We start from the raw sequence: 21,461 nt of genomic DNA, 5'->3' as shown, positions 1-21,461 counted from the left end.
ATCAGGCCTCCCATTTCCACATGCAACTGGCCTGTGTATTTTCCGTGTTTAAACATGCTGATGGAGTGCCAAAATGGGGTGAGGGGGGTCACTGTGAGAAGTGAGTAGTTTTCAGGGTGGAGTTCTGCTACAGATGACTAAACTGACTGGTTTGGGCTTCCAGTTGAATTCGGACACCCGTAGAATCGAGAAACCTCTAGAAATCAGAGTACTGACTCAGTCATTTCCTCTTTGCACATTAATCTGAAGAGTTAATGATGAGAGAGGCTTTCCTTAAGAGCAAGGATGCTGTGACTTTGACAGACAAGGAAATTCATGCCCTGATGGCACCTCTGCCAGGGACAGACAGTTACCACGCCATACGGTGAAATCCAGAATGTGCCGAGTATACAGCAGTGGCGGGTACTCAGACTTCCAATCTGATGCCTTTATATTTAAAAATTGTGTCTTACACCCCATTATTTAAATATAGGTACAATTAAATCTCTGTATCCTAGTCTATCGGGGTTGGTTTCACTGCCATAGATAGAATATGATCTTTGCAAAGAAAGACATTCATAATATTAAGGCCCTTATTTCCCACCATCACTCTGACCTTGGGTATTTTTCCCCTCATGTAAAAGCAGCATTTCACCCTGCCAGCTTTTCCCACTAGCCAGTATGAGCTTCAGATGTCTTAATTTATCCAAGGAGGTCTTGCTCCAATTGTAGCATTTTGGAGTATTTTAGCTTATTGCTCTGACCTAAAACGGAGTCACTAACCCACCTCCCTTCGGTGAATAAAAAGAATGGCAGCAGCCACCTGTAAGCAAATGGAGGGAAAACCTAGACAAGCCAAAGGGGAGAACACAAGTCTTTGTGGCCAATGATTGGCACCTCTAATGGGCAGCCCTGGAGGGAAGGGCAGCTGAGAGTCTGGCTATTTGCTCCTCTCCATAAGAGCAATGAGGAGAATGTTTGGAGTCATGCGTTTTTCCTATCTTTCTGTTCAGAGTCAGCTGACAATGGCCGTTTCCTAGCTATTTGATGTACGAGTGAACACTGTGTGGTGCACATTAAAAGCAGTACCGTTCTGCTAGAGCGTTGCTAAGGAACCATCAGGGAAGCTAATTTTAAATATCTGCACCAGCCATCTTTTCACTGCTGAGTGCCTCTGATGTGTTGATTTTAACACATAAGCATCTTCTCTGTCCTCCCTCCACCCCCACGTCCCCCACCTGCCACCCTTGTCTCCATCACGACCCTCGGCGGCTGTCTCCTCTACCTGGATGCCGTGGTTCATGAGAAGGCTACGCGCCAGTCTGATGTAAATCACATGCTTTCCCCTTGATCCTGTCAGTTTTTACAAGCACCTACTATGTGCCAGTGGAGGCGTTAAGGATGCAAAGTAGTGCCCACTTCCTTGCCTTCCAGGTGGTTATGGGCCACTGAGGAGGCCGACCTCCAGAGTTCCCATTACAGTGTAGTGGTAGTGCCATGATGGGGAGGTCCAGGACATGAACCCCAGAAGCACCCTTTGACTTAAATAGGAAGGGTTCCCCCTAGGCACAGCAAGGGTCTTCAAGATTACATGGCTACAACTTTGGGCCCCCCATGTAGCACACATTTCGGTGACCCCAACCTAGCCCTTGAAGGTCACAGATGGATACCTTGTCCCAGGCCCTTAAACTGCAAGTTTGTGCACCTGCTTGGCAGGAAGTGAGTGGCTGCTGCAGCGATGCCCTGGCCTCTCCTTTCCACCTAAACAACCAGAGCATAGCACACAAGAGGCTGCAGCAGCGCTCATGGCTCCACTTCCCTTCAGGCAGCCTTTTTGTACTGGGCCTCTGACCCATCCTGATGATCTGTAAGGGGAAGTCCTTTGCACCCTCTCCCTGCATCCCCCTTTTAGTCTCTGAAGCTGCATACCACATGTAGGGAAGAAGTCTCCTAGAAGAAGAGAAACAGACTTCTTCTGATATATTTGGCAGTTGGCATCTCTGATGTTAAATTTATTCGTATGGTGTTCATGTGCTTGTATGGAAGCTGGGGGGAGCTGCAGGCCCCCCTGGATGGCATTCGCTAAATCGTGCTGACAGAAGCATACCTGCCCAAGTGCTAATTTGAGTTCTCAAGTAGGGGATGAGGCTTTGTCTGGCCGATTTCACGAACTAAGTTCCTACTTACTCAGTAGGAGGCTGCTGGCCAGAGAGAAGTCATTTATTTTCCTGAGGAAGACAATCAGGATCTGGCTGTTCTTTCTGTGATGCTATCATTTCTGTGACCTTGACTTTTTTTCACCACTTCCTGCCAAACTCGGCCCTTTCTCTTCTGCACCCAATTCCTATGTGTGGGGGGTTCTTTCCACAGCACCAAGCAATTCTGACACCAGCTGGGTATCCTAGAATTCAGCTCATCTCAGACCCCATCTACCCAGAGAGAGCATCAGATCCCACATCATGAGGGTGAAGCTCCCCAAAACCACCCCCACTTCACTTCAGAGACCAGGTCCAAGTCCAGTTTATCACCTGGGCTTCTGACCCACCTGCTGTAGACTTAGAGGTGCCAACAACCCCCTTCTTGGGTTTGATAAATTTCCTACAGTGGCTTGCAGAACTCAGAAATGTTTTCCTTACCAGACCATAGGGTATTATGAAAGGATAGAACTCAGGAAGAGCCAGATGGAAGAGATGAACAGGGCGCAGTATGGGGAGAGGGGGCCATGCTCCCTCCAGGTGCGTTCTCTTCCTAGCACCTACGGGTGTTCACCAACCCAGAAGCTCTTCCCACCCAGTCCTTCTGGGTTTTTAGGGAGGCCTCATTACATAGATGCATTTGATTCAATCACTGGCCACTGGGGATCAAACTCAGTCTCCAGCCCCCACTCCCATTCTCGCCCCTGAAGTCAGGAGGTAGGGCTCAAAGTTCCAACCCTCTAAGCCCAGGGTGGGCTCCCCTGGTACCCAGCCCCTAAGCATAAGTAAGTATGGTTTTTCCAAGACTTGTCTTATTAACATAACAAAAGATATCTCCATGCCTCTCTTCACAGGAAATTCCAAAGGTTTTAGGAGTTCCATGCCCTGAAGAGGGGATTAAGACCTAATACCTATTTCTTAATTCTAAATCACAATATCACCCCTTTTTCTCCTCAAATTCAAATGGATAAAAAGTTTCATCATAGTAAAAGTAGAATGGAAAATATATACATGGTAGGGTTTAGTGGGAGCATCTTACCAATCAGGAGGTATGTTAGGTTGATATAAAGCAGAAAATTTTGAATCTTAACATCTCAGGCTTACAGACTATCCCAAATAGAAGGGTCCTGAAAGGTCATTTTAGCATTTCTGACCCCTCAAACAGTGGCTTTGGACCCTGTGACCATTATCCATACTAAGAGAAACATTTTACATCTCAAACTGGATTAAGGGTATAAAATACATTGGATGTGTGTGTGTATGCACGTGTTGTATACACCCACCATGTATATATATACCACCCATGTATGTGTCTAGTCACATACACATACAAAGATCAGAAACTTAAGATTCGTGAAGCAACATTTCCTATGCTACAATTAATTCACTCTGTTGAATTATTCCTCTGTTTTATTAATTCAAAAATAAAATGCTGGTTGCAACCCACTAAAATGATTTTCAGATCCAGTGGTTTAAAAAAAATACCGATCTAACTGATTTTGGTTTTCCTTGCCCAGGTACACATATTTTTTTAAAAAAAAAAAAATTACATTTCAAAAGATTCACCATGGAAGTTTCTGCCAAGCCCCGCCTAGTATATTGGAGGACATTGTGCTTTTAATCTAAGTCTGCCACCCATGTTCCCATTGCTGTGTAAGGAAGAATGAAGTTCACAGTTGCTGCAGCTGTTTCGGACAGCTGTTTGAGTAACTCAAAACAGATGTCAGAGCCAGAGGTCTGACATTTAGTGGAAATGTGCTATTAAATACCACCTCATGGTTTACTTAACCCTGCTAGGTAATTGCCCACAGAGGAAAAGACTTTTTAAATAAAATATTACGCTTTTCACAAATGCAAAGTATATAGATAGGGGAGTTTTGCATTTTAAATGTACAACTTTTTTGTTACCAGTTGCCACAGTCTTGACATCAGGCTCAAGCGTTAAGGTACTTGCTAATCTTCACCTTGCATTTTCACTAAAAGTCCCTGGAAGCCAGAAGTGCCTTGTTCATGGCCATTTGGCAAGTTAAATTAAGCCCTTGATCTTATCTCACTGGCCTTGCTAAACTGTTACCCAAATTAATAAAGGGGTTGCATGCTCCTCCTCCTGGTGAAAAACTGCTAGCCGACACTGTCCTGCATAATAGCCGCTATAAATTGCGGGGTGTTCACAGTGTGAATGTGCGCGTGTTTAGCCTTGTGATCATACCTTTCATGATTAACCTCTAGACACAGTTATTCACAACCACTTTGAGGGATTTCAGTGGCTCGGCGTATATTAGACACAGAACGTTAGCCAATTTCTAATCTATTTATCTACCAGTAATGTATCCCTCTGTCTATAAGTATATGTAGAATTGGAATTCCACTGTAATAAAAATCATTATCTACTATAAGGCACTTTCTAAATCTCCACCATTATTCTCTAGGAACAGTACATGAGTAGAATGTACAACAAACATAATTTAAAAATAAACAATTTAAGTGATTTGTCCATATGTCTGATCATTTTGCATTCTAACAAAGGTATTTTTATATGTACGTGCATTTACGAAAGAAAGGCTTCCCTCATCAGTGGTATGGTATTGGCTTCTCTAAAAATGAGGTGCCACTGTATACTAATTAGTGATCAGTAGGATCCAAGATAAGTTTTTAGTGCAATAAGACAATTTAAAACACAGTTAACGGTGCTATGCAGGTATTTCTACTGCATACAATAGGTACAATGTCTTACCTACTGACCTGTGCCGTATTATTTTTATCCCTAACATCCATGCCATCCTCTCTCATATTACCCACCCCTCCATAAAGCCCACATACATTCTGGTAAATGTCTCTAAATTAGCCACCCAGCAGCTGCGCAAAACCTGCCATCTTCTAAAATTCGAGTCTTGTCTGTGGTTCTTTTATGGAAGAGCAGCATGAAGATAAGATCACGCATCCCCTTTCAGGCACCACTCTGTTTCCTCAGCTTCCATAAATTTTGAGCTCTTAGCCTTTACACCAGGGGCCAACAAACTATAGTCCAGGAGCCACATCTGGCCCACTACCTGTTTTTATAAATAAAGTCTTACTAGAACATAGCTACACCCATTCATTGACATATTGTCTATGGTTGCTTTTTCACTCCAGCATGGGAGTAGTTGTGGCAAAGTTGAACAACTGTTACAGAGACTGTGGGGCTTGGAAAGCCTAAAATGTTTACTGTCTGGCCCTTTACACAGAAAGTTTGCCAACCCCTGCTTTACGCTACTGTGGTCCATTCTAGCTCATTCTGTATATGCAGTCACACACTTTCTGGTGCTGATCCGCTCTCAGCTCAACAAAGCTGTACTTTTGAATTGATTTGTGTATTTATGTCCATGTTCACCAGAGATCATACATGTTGCAGTATTTGAAGTATGACCATTTGACTCTTCTGTCACTTGTGATAAAATAGAAATCATAAAAAGGGATTCATTGTTCCTTAACTTTTTCAAACAGTTAGTGAACTAAAATTAGGAAGCTAAAGTTACCCCCCACCCCAAAACAGTAATGTCCTGAGATTCTAACCCAGAATAATGAGTCACCTCAAGTTCATACTGCCTGAGGAAACTGGACATCTCCAGACTTGACCAAGCCTTTTATTCAGACACAAGACTCCCCCAGCATATTTCCTTCTTCTCTTGATTCATTTCCTGACAACATACCACATTGCCAGATGGACACCCTAAGTGAAGGTCTAAGGAAACTCATTTCCAAAGAATGTATTTATGAAATAAGACTTATGTGGCACTTGCATTTATTTTACTGGTAAAGAATTTTCTTAAGTGGCACAACCAAATAGCCTCTATTTTGTCAGTGCAGAAACTAGTCTGATACAGTATAAAAGATCTATTGTTTTAACCTTCTTTAAACAAAAAAGCGCAACTTCCTTTGGTACTATGGTAATGAGCACATTGGTACCAAGGGATGGGAGCAGATTTTGAAAGAGACTAGGATTAACATAGCTCTGGAAGGTCCACTGTACATGAAACATGGTTTCTGAAGAAGTACCCGAAACAAAACCCAAGTCATTTGCTGCCTATTTGGCAGTGGTCAGTGGATACTGAGCTCTGAATATGGCTTGGTGTCGAATAAAGATATGTAACCTTTATCACTCTGGGAACCATAATTACATCCTGAAACTAAATCCTATTGCTTTCTAACAACACTCCTTCCTGAAGCTCTTAAGTTTTTAAAAGTAGACCAAAGTGAAAGCCAGCACAAGTTACCAGCCCTTGGCACACAAGTTAAAGGGTAACAGGCAAGGCCAAGGTGCCAAAAACACCAAAGACTCTTGACCATGATTTAGTGGCTACCTTCCTAATTCAGTTCAACCAGCATTCGTCAGATACTCATAGTGTCGAGGAATAGGAGGTATTGGAGAGAGAGGGGATGGGTAAATGATATATGGGCCCTGGCCTCAAGGATCTCAGTCTTATAGGGGAATAGAATGAATTCTACTACCAGAGAGTATAACCACAAAATACAAAGATGAAAAAAAGACTTGATAAAGGAGTCGAAAGGGATGGCTATGTAATTCATGCTGGGATTCATCGAGCTGTCAAGAATGAATGTTGTTCTCCTCCTTCCCCTTTTTTATCTGGTATGGACCTACCCCTGGCAACACCCACAAGTGAGAAGCCAGTACCCCTTTTTCTCCTCTTCCCTGGTTTGAGGAATGTTATGTATATCTTGACCACACTTGCATGATCAAGCATGCAGTTTTTATACTTTTAAAAAATTTTATTTATTTGAGAGAGAGAGAAGGGGGGCTGGCCAGAGGGAGAGGAAAGAGAAGTCCCAAGCAGACCCCATGCCGGGCATGGAGCCTAACTCGGGGATCAATCCCAGGACCCTGAGATCATGACCTGGGCCGAAACCAAGAGTGGGATGCTCAACCAACTGAGCCACCCAGGCACTCCTGCGGTTTTTATACTTATAAGAAATCTCTGACTCACTTGGGAAAATTCAGAAGGAAGGAAACAAGGGAGGGAGGAAGAGTCCTACTTAGAAAAACTTTCAATGTATACTAGAAGTTTAGACCGTGAACTTGAGTTTTGAAAGATTTCGAAGAGTAGCTCCATACTTCTTTGGTCTGGATGAGTAGTCCTCGCACGGTTCCAAGGTGCTTTAGTGTTTGCAGCTGCTGAGCATGGGGGGCCCTGGCGGGGAAAGGAGATGCTGTACAGGGTCTCTCACAGCTCTGCTTTTATCTGCTCTAAATCCTGGGGTTTCACCTAAGATTGTCTCAGGAAGTGTCCCACTGCTCATAATCAGAGTCTGAAAACCAATATTTCACTCGAAGGCCCTGGTGATAAGAGGAACTTGCAAGCCCCAGACATGCTAGGTATGATCAGAGGTGCCTCATTTTCTGTCCAAATATAATCACAGAAAACTTGACCAGGACCTGCTTTTCAAAAATAAACGCATACAGATGGAGGGTCCTCTAAAACAATGCCAGTGGGTCGTTAGCCCTCGGATCTCAAGGCTCCTGGTATCTGTTGAATTAGTAGGAGGAAGTTGGGGGTTCATTCCTACATCTGGCTCTGTGGCTTGCCCGTTAGTGGGGCTCATTTCCTTCCCCCTTGTTTTTTCTATTTTCTCAAATGTCCCGGTCTCATCATGGGCATGCTCAGCTTCTACCAGATAGAATGAATTCTCCCAAGGGGATGCAGTCTCGCCTTGGTGGTGTTTCACCTCGCATTTGGGGTGCCGACTTCTGGCACACACACAGTCAGCTCCTGCTTAGGTTTCAGTGTATTGTTGAGAGTGAAGAGATTGAGATTTGGGGACGTTTCGCTTGAGGTTCTAAAGCTGTCCTTGAAAAACAATGCTTAATTTGTCAGATCCTACACTGTGCCAGCTTTCATCCCCTTGAACACATGAACTCTATGGATTCTGTAAGTTATGTCTCCTGGATTGTGTTATCTGTTTACACTGATTTTAAGTGTATGTAAAGGTTATTTGACTGGATGTGTCTTTCGGGTTTTTTTTTTCTTTTTGTTTCTGGTTGTTGTTTTTTTTTTTTTTTTCAGAAGGGAATAAATGAATTGTCATCTCAACATTTGTTTGGTAAAAGCAGCAAAATTGGTATGAAACTGTATATTTATGCATTTTTTTCCTTTCTGATATCTCTGCCTCTTCCTCTCTCCATTATTAAAGGAAGAAATACCCCTGGGAAGCCAATGAGAGAGGTTAGTGAGATTCAGGCTCACAGCCACGGCTTCTGTGTGTCTCATCGCGCTTTCTATGTTTGGCGTTTTTGTAAGAATTGTGTGTGTGCACGCGCATGTATGTACTACATGTGTCATCATGTAAGGACGGTAGTCACCTCTCCACTTGCAGCTCATGAGGAACATTCTTCAAATGTTCATCGCCATTGTCATCACCATGACGACAGGACCAGGGGTTGGGGGAGCAGGAATCTCCATAAAATGGCAAGCCTTGATAATCCCTAGGTCGGATCCTGCAGTTCATCATCTGTTGCCATTTGTAACACAAACAGAATCCTCAACATAAATTTAGCCTTGAACAGAATTGAGGAGCACTAAAGTCTCTATGCATTTTCAGGACCCTAGCATTTTCTGCCAGTGCCCTGGGTCTTTTATTCTTCTGGAATGACCTCATTTTGTTTTTGTTTTCTTTTTTTCCTCATTCCTATACTCTTTTCCCACTCTAGCTAACATGTTTTTGTTTTTTGTTTTTTTTTTTTTTGAGCACTTACTGTGCCAAGCACTGTTGTAAGCACTTATCATCTTTTTCATGATGTAATCTTCATGCCAAACCTATGAGGTAGGTACTCTTATTAACCCCATTTTACAAACAAGGAAACTGAGTCAGTGAGAGAGCAAGCAGTGTGTTCAAGGCGACAGAGCCAGAATTTGAATCCAGCCAGTCAGGGTCCAGAGCCCCACTCTTCGGCTGAATCGCCACCTGAGAAAATGGTGTTGGACAGGCTCACGTCACGTCAACTAGCCCTTTGGAAAGCTCACTGTTTTCACTTGGCCTTTGGAACCAGATAGACCATAAGCCAGTGAGGGATAAAAATTGATCGTTGGAGTCTTGAGGGTTTTTTTTAAGTGCCTATTTATGGGCTCAAAGGGGTAGAATACAGTATTATCACTGAATATGGTGTAAGATTTTTCAGGGAAAACTTGCATACTTTTATCAGAAATACTTTCTGAACGTTCAGTTACCTAATCACAGGACTAGTGGGTGGCAGAGTGTCAAGTGACAGCCCAAATGAAACAAGCTTGTCCTTACCAAGAGCTTAGCGTGAACGATGTGCAAAGGAAAGCTCTTCCATGGGCCGCCATAACATATTATTCTGGGAGACAGGTTGGACAGGACGACAGTTGTCATATGAGAAGATCCTTAGCAACAGGCTAGACGAGAGTAGTCTCTGATCCATTTAAACAGAAGGAGTCCTACTGGAAAGTCTGCCAACACCATGCCACGCAAGTCTAACGAATTTAATGATCCTTCAGTGTGTCTGTCCCAGTGTTCTCTATCAAGGCTTGGGACACTGGGGTCTTGGTGGGGGTTTGAGGGGGGTAGGCTGGGAGGAGAAACAGAGGAAACCTCAATTGGTGAAGCAATGAATGCTCCTGACGGTTTGCCTGGCTCACGTACTTCTTACGTGAGGCTTCTTGGGTTCATTCTTATGGTAAGTGCCCCTTACAATTTCTCTTAACGTGTTATAAAAAGCTGCACCTGAATTTTGACCACCCTGAACATGTTTCTCTCATAAACGAAATCTTAAGGCAGGCCAGCACGTGTATGATTCAAGCCACGGAGGCATTCGGAAACTTTACTACCTGAGCCGCCTTGCCGTCAGATAGCGTTTCCAGAAACCCCGAGGATCAAAGTGATTTTTTTTTTATTGTTATAAAAATTACCTCCAAGGTACAGTAGATCAGATAGCTTTTCAAAGATGAAATTATGGAGAAGAAAAACACGAATTTTCCTGCGGTACTCCAGCTTTGCTGTGGACAAGTGAATGCTAACCATTTATTTGGGAACTGTATTTTAAAAAATTTTTTTTAAAAAAGAGTGCCAGATTGCTATTGAGACCTTGGCTCTCTGCCAGGAAGTCTCAATTCCAATCACTGCAGAAAACAACTCCCTCAGGCAGTGGTGGCCTGTGAGACTAAATGTGTTGCGTTTAGCGCCAACTTGGAAAAACATACAACTGCTCTAATGTTCAATGCATGGTGCCTTTGTGTTCAACAGTCCTTGCTTAAGAGTGGATTGAATTAATACTTTCTGGAGACACATTTTTATGTCAACTTGTGCCTGAGGCTGATTGCAAATGCCTAAAATCCGGCCTGCTTTTCAGTGCCTCTCACGTTCATAGTGTGAGATTTTAATTTTGACTTTAGAAAAATCTGTCAGGTAAAATTAATGGCCTCACTAATGTTCTCCCTTACACACATGGATAATAGAACCAGGATACAAATCTGTTTTCTGTATCCATATCACACTGCAATTTTATGCCTCTGGTGGATTGAGTTACGATTCGCTGGGGCAGTATTTTGTCAAAGAGATAGAAATTTTTTTCCTGGTTTCTAATGAAAACCTCCATGAAAAACATTGCAATCATTATTCTGGTGAAACAGGCATTTGTAAATAAAGTAACCAAAGGCATACTACGGATACGGCGAGGTGACTCCGGACGTTCTTCTTTTTTCTAGCAGAGACAGCCATGAGGTCATTGGTGAACATTGAAAACTGTCCAGGCAAGTTAAAGGCCACCTAACATTTTCTGGGAGGCTGTGTGGTGGATTAAGAGTAATGAACCTTTCTGTCAGCTAGTTACTTTTTAAATAGCAGATACCCCTAGAAATGATGCCTCTGGAGAGTCTCAAGAATTTTCCCCTCAGATAGTAACTGAACACCTTTTCAAGAAGTAGAAGCACCACTCGGCTCTTTAATCTATAAATGCATTCACTTTCCAACCGCAGCCTACGTTCCCTAGCACGCAGGCTAAAACAGGCACCTTTTGATTATTGTCAATAAGCCAATGGGAAAAATGAGTTCTTTCTGTTCGGTTTACGGTAATACATTTTCTACCTCCCTGGTAGACTGTGCGACAGGTAGTGGACAAGGAGAAATAATTTGAATTCTGTTCAGGTATCAAGTTGTAAGGGTCTTGGGTTTTGTTTTTACTGGCTTCATTAATAGCTACTAAGACTACAGGTAATTAAAAATTTGCAGGTAGTCCACTCGTTTTTGGTTACACACGAATAATCGGAGAGAGCTCCCAGGGTTGCTAGGCAGTCAAAACCAGATACAAAGGAAACCCTTTAGCCTGGTGGCATCAGGTATATATTGGTGCTCTAAGCTGTAAGGAACAGCAAAGAACCCACTGGGTCCTCTGGTGGTTTTTATGGTTTAGAAAAGCCAAATATGGTTTTGATTCTTCCCTGAGGGCTGCCACACTCCTGGCCTACTCTCTGAGTAGCACACCTGCTTTGTTCAGGTTTTTATATTGGCCATCTCAACCAAAATCCAACGTGATTTTTTAATACGGAACTCGTTCTCACTGAAACTCTTTGCATTGATAAAGCTCAACGAGATTTACCAACGTGATCACCTGAAGGGTGTTAAACTTTTAGTAAAGTCTTCACTTGATCTGGTGCCATCACTGGGTAAGTGCCTGCCTCTGAATCCTCTTCAGACCCTCTCTCTCATATACTGAAAAACGCTAGGTCTCTTGAAGTAAATAACCAGAATTCCTGCCCTAGTCTATCTTTGATTTTTACGGGGATTTTAACAATTATGAGAATCCGTAAAGTTGATACATGGCAAGGTAGTAATAGCCTCATAAAGCATTTTTAGTTCCAAAGGCAGTACTCCAGGAGGAGAATGATTTAGTAATGTCCAGGAATTAAAATTAGCCATATAAAAATATGGGACATATAGGAAAAGGCAAGTCGTAAAGTAGGTCTCAAATTATCTTGCTGTAGATCTGAATTTTGCCACAGAGTACCTGGGACATTGTGCTGCTTTTGTGCTCCATGCTGGGGGATCAATGCGAGGTCATGTCACATTATTATTAAAAGGCTCTTCTGATAGTTAACCCCCATTTAGGAAGGGTACCAAAATGGATTCACCGGATTCCCAAATCCATGCTGTACGTGTGGGTCATATTGTAATTAGGCTCTGGAGCAACTTGCAATGAAAAACTGGTTTTTCTTAGGAAGCTTCCAAATTCAAATGTTAGTATACAAAAAGGTCGATTCAAGAGTTTGTTTTGCAATTCAAGTAAAAGCAGAGAGAGAAGAGTCTCCTCCACCATAGCCTTAGAAGTGAGCCGGTGGCTTGAAAGGGCATGGAAATGAAGCTCCCGTGTCATAGTCATGGTGGCAGCGGTGATAATGGTGATGGCAATACACAGTGGTGCTGGCAGTGGGGGTAGTTGTGGTGGGAGTGGCTTGATAATCCCGGGATTTGAGTACAAGGGCACAATAAGTACATCCCCCACAACAAGGTGGGGAAGGTCCATCCCATTATGAAATAGTCCTGTTACAATGGGAATCTCGTGCTTGTCCGTGGAAACCTCTGGCTAGACGTTTCCACGGGGAAGATGAGCACACTCTCTGACACTTTTCCACCGAAATGACCACAGTAGCCCGATCCGGTATTAAGCTGATACTAACAACGTGGAATGGCTTCTTAACAAGGCTTTGCTTCTTCCTGGAAACTGGTGAACGATCAAATCCTGTTGTGTAGACCCTCGGTGCAGCTTCTGTGTTGTCTTCACCTAGAAGTGGGGAAGGACTTCCCAGTCGGCGAAGAGTCGGGGTGACGCTGTCTGCACCTAGTGTCAAGTCTCTCTTTCTCTTTGTCTTCCAGGACACAATGTAGGAAGCCTTTTCCACTTGGCAGATGATTTGGGCAGAGCGATGGAGTCCTTAGTTTCAGTCATGACAGATGAAGAAGGGGCAGAATAAATGTTTTACAACTCCTGATTCCCGCATGGTTTTTATAATATTCATACAACAAAGAGGATTAGACAGTAAGAGTTTACAAGAAAAAAAAACAAATCTATATTTTTGTGAAGCGTAGTGGTACTATACTGTAGATTTCAGTAGTTTCTAAGTCTGTTATTGTTTTGTTAACAATGGCAGGTTTCACACGTCTATGCAATTGTACAAAAAAGTTATAAGAAAACTACATGTAAAATCTTGATAGCTAAATAACTTGCCATTTCTTTATATGGAACGCATTTTGGGTTGTTTAAAAATTTATAACAGTTATAAAGAAAGATTGTAAACTAAAGTGTGCTTTATAAAAAAAAAAGTTGTTTATAAAAACCCCTAAAAACACACACACAGACACACACACACACACACACACACACACACACTTTGAGGCAGCGCATTGTTTTGCATCGTTTTAGTGTGATATCCACATGAAATTCATGGTTTTTTTTTTCTTTTCTGGCATATTAAAGATAGGACTTCCTCTAACACCACCAAATGACTACTTCATATGGCTCTTTTAGGAATTGGTGACTGAGTGGAACTGGCTGTGGGTTTTCGCTTTATGCATCTATATGTCTAGAAGTATGTAAATACTGTAGGTATATAGAGAAATAGATCTGAATTTCTAGAGACCTTTGAAATTTCTTGGTCAAATGATCTGGCCACTTCCTAATGGCAAGAGATTGCTTCTGGTCGTCCAGGCTTACCTGCTTGGTCTAGAATGAATTTTCCCTGGAGCCTGAAACCAGGAGGCAACTACCACACTAAAACATTGTCTGGGGCTCCAGATGTTTCTCATTTGAAACTTTCCACTGACAGCTACGCTATTGAATCTTTTAAAAGGGACATACGAATGAATACACAGGACTTACTGTGTCAGAGTAATCCATGGGTTGATACATTCAGCTTCCTGCTGCTGGCAATGCCACGATCTACATTTAATGATGTTTCAGTGGAAGTCACGACATCAGAAGACATTTTTAACTCCCAGACAGTGAGGAGGACTTTCTAGTAGGGCTGGAGGGCTGTGGACTCCCAGCCAATCCCTGGGAGGGAGGGGGGTCACTCTTCAAGTAAAGGATTGGATGAATGTTCATAACCATACATGGAGATCTTTGGAATTACAACAAAATCACTTCCCTCTCCTCACAGTGAAATAGCAGTGGGCATTTGAGGGGGTTTTGCTTTCTTGCTTTATTGCTGCTTTTTTTTTTTTTTTTTTTAGATTTTTCCCCTATTGCAAGGAGTTTTTAAATGCCACAAGACTTCATTTAAAATAACCCTTGGGAAGGTGTGTAAGACAGCCTCATCATGGTGTGCTCCTGGTAAATATCTACCCAGAAGCCCATGAACTGTGTTTCCCTACTTCACATTTCTCTACAACTAATTCCACACAGGTTTGTAAAGGGGGAAGGTAGATGGATTCACATGTTCCAAAGGGTACTCCAAACCCTTGCTGGTGGGTGAGGAAGGTTAGAGATACAAACATTGTTCAAAAAGAGAATAACCCAAGAGGACTAACTGGTAGGAACAAGCTTTACTCTATCATCTTCTTGGCCTTTCATTTGTTTTCATTCATTCATTCACTAGAAATCACCATGTGACCTATTATTTTGCAAATCTGTTACCTCTTAGATCAAGTATCATTAACTTTTGCAGAGTGGGTTTTGTCTATTATTTTATTAATGATAATTAACATCCAACATGGCTTCTCATGCTATTTCTACCTCACTTTGGTTTTGGGGTGTTCCTAATAATCGTGCACACCTGATTTCACAGCTTCACTACTTGTCCATCATGTGAACATTTTTCTCCATTTTTTCCCCCACTGTCATTTCCAAAGGAAAACCCAAAGCTCTAAGGTAACAGAATGACATGAAGATTTGGTTTTAGTCTTGCATTTTTTTCTCCTTTATGTGACACTGGACTTTTTCTTTCCCCGCAGATTTTTTTTTAACCATGATTTAAAACAAGGGGTTGTGTTACTTCCTACTAAGCAGTTTTAAGTTTCATTCTAAAAGCAGAGGTAAATAGCGTGCATAATTTTATTTTAATCTTTTCATTTTATCTTTTAGACATTAGTTCTGGAGTGAGTCTGTCAAAATATTTGAATAAAAATTGAGAGCTTTATTGCTACGTTTTAAGCATAATTTGGACATTATTTCGTGTTCTTTATAACCACCAAGTATTAAACTGTAAATCATAATGTAACTGAAGCATAAACATCACGTGGCATGTTCTGTCATTGTTTTCAGGTACTGGGTTCTTGAGTATCATAATATATTGTGTTTTAACACCAACACTGTAACATTTACTAATTATTTTTTTAAACTTCAGTTTTACTGCATTTTCACAACATATCAGACTTCACCAAATATATGCCTTACTATTGTATTATATTACTGCTTTACTGTGTATCTCAATAAAGCACGCAGTTATGTTACAAAAAAAAAAGTGTTGAGTACAGTACTTTGTTTTTGATTTTTAACTATGTAATACATTCATATGGTTGACAAGTAAAAAAAAAAATCGAGAAATCCAAGTGCTGAAAATACTCCCACTTCCCACATCATCCACACTGGCCTATGAGCAAATGTTAATTTCTGCGTCTCCTTCCAAATGGTTGTGATCATGAAAGCAATTACAAACACATGTTCTGCCTTTTGTCCTTTTATTACACCTGAGACATAGTTTTCTATGCACCTGATTGAGAATGAACTCCAGAGATCCAGCCACTCTTAATCCTATCCAAATAGATATTTCCATCTCAATACATAAAAGGTTTTCTCATCCTTTTTTATAGCTGCATAATAGTCCAGTGGGTGTTAGTGGGATATTACTTAAGCTGTCCTCTTTGGTGGGACATGTGGGTTGTTTTATATCTCTTCCTGTGACAAACTATACTGCACATCTTCCCTGTCATCATGTCCCTCGTGCAAAAATCTTATCTGTGAGACATGTTCCTACAGGTGAGATTTCTGGATTACAGGTGGCAAGCCATGTGTGGAGCTTGGGAGATCATTTTGGTGCAGCAGTAGTCACAGTGCTTATTTGGTTTCCTGTTTTAGTAATCACAAGTAGATGAATTAGCCAGTATTCAATTTACACTTGCTTCTCAAGAGAATTCATCACTTCTGTTATTGTTTGTAACACCAAATCTAAGGGGCAATCTGAGCAATACAAGTCTCACCTAAAAGGATACCTCACAACTGGTTCTGGGGAGGATAGCCCTACCACACACAAGTCATGATCAGGACCAGAGAGAGATCCTCATGCTCCCGTCCTGCTTTGCTTCTGTCCCAACTGCCGAGGAGGGAAGGACAGGAGTAGCCATGTTGGCTCCCCTAAGGGGGGGGGGGATCTTTGCCTCCAACCAAGATCATGGAGAGGAGTTCCCCAACTGTGTTCACATGCCAGGGGTCCAAAGAAATTGCCAAGTCCATGAGGTAAAACCTATTCTAGTGACTCTGAAAACAGTAGGAGAGGGTCAAGCTCATTAAGAATAAGACTAAGGGAGTATGGCATCCCTGCTAGGAATATCACCTGCTTGGTTTCTGAAAGTGGGCTGATGATGCCCGCCCAAACAACTACTGATTGGAAAGATCACCCCTGAAGTCCACATGCTCCAAGACTACTTTTTGTCCTATTTCAATCCATCATGTATTCCCTCCTGCCATTCCCCAAACCCACCTTTGTTAGAGACACTCAGACTAGCTGGATGGGAGGATGCTAGGTAACCAAGGAATACAACACTTCCCCATGCCTGCCACAACCATGTGTGGAGGACTCCGAGGCAGGGTTTGGCTTTCCATTCCACACTTGGCACAGGTTGGAGGGGAGGCAATTATTTCAGTTAAAATGTAAAATGGATCAAGCCGGTGCAGACGGTGCACTGGCAAGCAAAACGTGTGTTTAGGGCAACGCACCAAGACGCATGGATGTGTCCTATGGAGCTGTGATGGGATTTCCCTGAATCTGCAACACTCTGATGGTGGAATGAATACAAACATGAGCAGTGGCACACTTGCAAAGACTTTCCTTCAAATTAAGGGTAGCAAGGACATGAATGGAACTCTTTCCCACAGTAGTATGACCACTAGAGGAACCACAGACACATTCCCCATCACTCCATGGACAGCAGAGTGTTGTGATCTCATGTATTTATTTGATAACATGAGAACAACTACACTCAGACTTTCCATAATAAACAATATTGTGTGTGTGTGTAAGAGAGAGAGAGAGAGAGAGACAGAGAAGTTTGGGGATGTTTGAGAGTGGCTTTCTTATACAGCAGCAAAGATTACATATAGTAACGTGAGGCTTAAATTCTATACCTATATATTTGTGCATATTTTATACATATACAGGATCGAGTTTTAGCTCTTCTAGGAGATAATTCGAGCTCACAAAAACATTGTGAGAAGAGCACAAAGAACCCATATGTGCCCTTTATCCACATTCAAAAACTGCATATTGCACCATTTACGTTTTCCTTCCATATAGAGTCTATTTTCTTCCTAAACTATTTTGAGAATTTTCAGACATCATGCCCCTTTATATTTAAATATTTCAGGAAAATTTTCTGAAAACTAGAACATTCTCTTGCATAACTACATGAAAATTATCAAAATAAAGAAACAGCAGTAAAGATAACATCTACACAGCCATATCCAAATGTTGTCAGTTTGCAGGGTCTTTCCTAGTTACATGTGTTTCCCTGATCTGGTCTTGGATCTAATTCACGATCTCATGACATTTAGTCCTGTCTCTAATCTTCTTTGATCTGGAATGGTTTCTCTGCCTTTCTTTGTCTTCAAAGACTTTGACATATTTTAAGAGTATGAGCCAGTGACTTTGTAAGATGTGCCTCCATTTTGGTTTGTCTCCTATGCCCTTTATGATTAGATTCAGGGTATGTGTTTTTGGCAGGAATAGGACACAAGTGACGATGTGTCCTCAGCACATCATAGCAGGAGGCATGTTATGATGGTCTGTCCCAATCTTGGTGATGTTAACTTTATACCCTGGTAAAGGTGGTTTCTCCACTTGGTATACATTTTAAAACCTAATTATTCTTAAGCCTTTAGGTTCACTTGGAAAATCTTATTATTTTCATATGTATTAATGTCAATGATCTGTGTAAAATAGGCACACTTTCAGGGAGTTTCAGTTAAGATGGCAACATAGGAGCCTCCCAAATTCACCTCCTCCCACAGACACACTCAGTCTACACCCATATACAGGAGTCCCTCTGTAAGAAACCCAGAAAGTGAGTGACTCCTATACATATCAGGCGACTGCCAAAACCAGTAGGAGAGGCTAAGACACAACATCCCCATAAACCTTGTCCCTGGCACAGCGACACACAGCCAGGAGGAAACTCACAACTCCCAGCTTCTCTCTGAGGAGTGATGACTTTGGACCCCACATCTGGCACCCCAACTTTTAAGACTTCCTTGAGAGATATGGGACCCCCAAAACATCTAGCTTCAAGATCCCAAAGGGCTGGTCCAGGAGATCCACAAGGCTGTGGTGAACAAGGAAACAGTTGGTAAAGGGCTCAAGCAAACTCACCATGGCTGACCCCCTAGGGCACAACACAGAGGCAAGAGGCAGCAGACTCAGATGCTCAGTCTTTCCTTAAAAGAGGCCTATTTGCTTATATTCATAGCTATGGCCCAAGGGGCAGGCTTCGAGTTTCACACCTAGCTAGGGAAGGACTGCAACCCTCCCCAAAGACCCCAGAGGACAGCTCTGTGCTCCTCCTCGGCCTTGCTCCACGCTGCCAGTCTCTCCCAGAAGGAGCTTATGAACATGTCTGGCACTCTGGTTTGGGGGGCTACTGTCCAGGGTTTGCCCCTTCATCCTCCGGCTCTGGTAGCCAGTTGGGCTTACCTTCGTGAGTGCCACAGGACCATCACAGACAGAGAAACAGTTCTTACCCAGCTGTCCTCCCAGGGCATGGCACAGAGGCAGCATGCAGGAACACCCAGGCCTTCCCAAAGGGGGCCTATTTGCTCATCTTAATGGCTATGGCCTGAGAGACCGGCTCCTAATTGAAACACGTTGAAGGGCAGATTGCAATACTCCACAGAAACCAGAGGATGCTCTCTTTGTATCTCCCTCCACTTCATTCCAGGGCACTGGTGTCGCCCATAAAGGAGCTTGGGCACATGTCTGGTGCCTTGATTTGTGCAGCTACTGCCCAGGCAACACCCTTGCTCACCTGGCTCTGGTGGCCAGTAAGGCTTATGTTTCTCAGTCCCATGGGACTGTACCAGAGAAACAGTTCTTCATTGGATATCCATGCCTCCCACCCCCAGAGTACAGTGCAAAGGCAGCAGAAACACTCATCCCACAGTCTTCCTCTGAAAGAGAGGGTCTAGCTTCCAATTAGCCTCCATCTACATGCTGACACAAACAGATCTTGGCACACCCTCAACTGCTGGGAGCTACTAAGAACAAAGACTGCTGCTTCAGCCATGTCCACAATAGCCTAACTAGGGAGAGATCCCAGATGTCCATTGATGGGTGAATGGATAAAGCAGTTGTGGGATATATATGATGGAATATTACTCAGCCATCAAAAAGAATGAAATTTTGCCATTTGCCATGATGTGGATGGAGCTAGAGGGTATTATGCTAAGCAAAATAAGTCAGAGAAAGATAAATACCATATGATTTCACTCTTATGTGGAATTTAAGAAACAAAACAGAAGAACATAGGGGAAGGGAAAGAAAAATAAAAAGAGGAAAACAGAGAGGGAGGAAAACCATAAACTCTTTTAAAAAGTTTTTTATTTATTTATGATAGTCACACAGAGAGAGAGAGAGAGGCAGAGACACAGGCAGAGGGAGAAGCAGGCTCCATGCACCGGGAGCCCGACGTGGGATTCGATCCCGGGTCTCCAGGATCGCGCCCTGGGCCAAAGGCAGGCGCCAAACCGCTGCACCACCCAGGGATCCCCCCATAAACTCTTTTAATGCTAGAAACAAACTAAGGGTTGCTGGAGGGGAGGTGGCTGGGGGGATGGGCATTAAGGACGGCACTTGATGTAATAAGCACTAGGTGTGATATGCAACTGATGAATGAATTCTACCTCTGAAACTAATAATACAATATATGTTAATTAAATTTAATTTAAATAAAAAAAGTTTTTAAACGAATGCTGCTAGGCAATCACAAAAATTTGAGAGACAACCTAGAGCTGGGTGGGATTAAATGATAAGGTTCCATCTCCTACACAGACCACTCCTTTAAGACCAAGAGAAGTGGCTATTTCATCTAATATATAGAAATGAATGCAGAGAATCAAGGAAAAAGAAGCAAGGAATATGTTCCAAATGAAAGAACAAGATAAAACCTCGGGAAAAAAATCTTAATGAAATAGGAATAAGTGATTTACCTGATACAAAGTTCAAAATAACAGTGATAGTATACTCATCAAGGTCAGGAAGACAATAAATAAAATGAGGATTTTACCAAAGAAAAAACATATTAAAATACCAAACAGAGGAGTGCCTGTATGGCTCAGTCAGTTAAACATTCAACTCTTGGTTTTGACTAAAGTCATGATCTCAGGGTTGTGAGATGGAGCCCTGCATCAGGCTCCACACTCAGCATCGAGTCGTCTTGAGTTTTGTCTTTCCCTCTCCCCCTGCTCTTCCTGCTTGTATGTATGTGTGTGTGTGGGGGGGGTACACAGGCACACACATTCACTCTCTCTCAAATAAATAAATAAATCTTTTTTTAAATTACCAGATATCTTAGTGCTTAGGAATACAGTAACTAAAAGGACACATTCAACAGTTGGGTTCAACAACAGGGAAGAGAAAGGGGCAGAAAATTGATTTGAAGAACTAATGGCTAAAAACCACCATAACCTCAGGAACAGAGACAGACATCCAGATCCAGGACACCCAGAGAGTTGAAAAGAAGAGGACTCCAAGGAGACCAAGCCAAGATACATTATAATTCAAGTGTCATAAGTTAAAGAAAGGATTTTTTAAACCACAAGAGAAAAATAAATTGTTACATTCAAAGGACCATTCGCAGATTTTTTAGCAAAAATTCACAGGCCAGAAGGGAGTTTCACGTTATATTCAAAGTGCTGAACGAAAAAAACCTGCCAACTAGAATACTCTATCCAACAAAGTTGTTCTTCAGAAGTGAAAGAATTTTCCAGAGACGAAAAGCTAAAGGATTGTAGCCCTAGACTGGCCTTCTAAGAAATGTTAAAGAGACTGCTTAAAGTTGAAATGAAAGGGCACAAAT

General features: G+C 42.3%; 1 protein-coding gene across 10 annotated transcripts in view; it reads left to right on the top strand.

Annotated features, from left to right (window-relative positions):
• Positions 1-15,640, top strand: part of DMD (dystrophin) — a 2,057,113-nt gene extending 2,041,473 nt beyond the window's left edge. For 7 of the 10 annotated variants that reach the window (XM_041741334.1, XM_041741335.1, XM_041741332.1 and 4 more), the window contains one exon: positions 13,056-15,640. In XM_041741334.1, coding sequence (XP_041597268.1) covers positions 13,056-13,153 — 98 coding nt within the window. In that variant the 3' untranslated portion in view covers positions 13,154-15,640. Of the gene's footprint in view, positions 1-8,360; positions 8,393-13,055 lie in introns of all 10 variants that reach the window. The other 3 variants (XM_041741330.1, XM_041741329.1, XM_041741337.1) reach the window with 1 other exon arrangement.
• The last annotated feature ends 5,821 nt before the right edge of the window (positions 15,641-21,461 follow it).

This window comes from Vulpes lagopus, chromosome X, assembly GCF_018345385.1.
Source record: "Vulpes lagopus strain Blue_001 chromosome X, ASM1834538v1, whole genome shotgun sequence".
NCBI lineage: Eukaryota > Metazoa > Chordata > Mammalia > Carnivora > Canidae > Vulpes > Vulpes lagopus.
The sequence above is the reverse complement of the archived record's forward strand: the minus strand, read 5'-3'. Positions and strand labels throughout refer to the sequence as shown.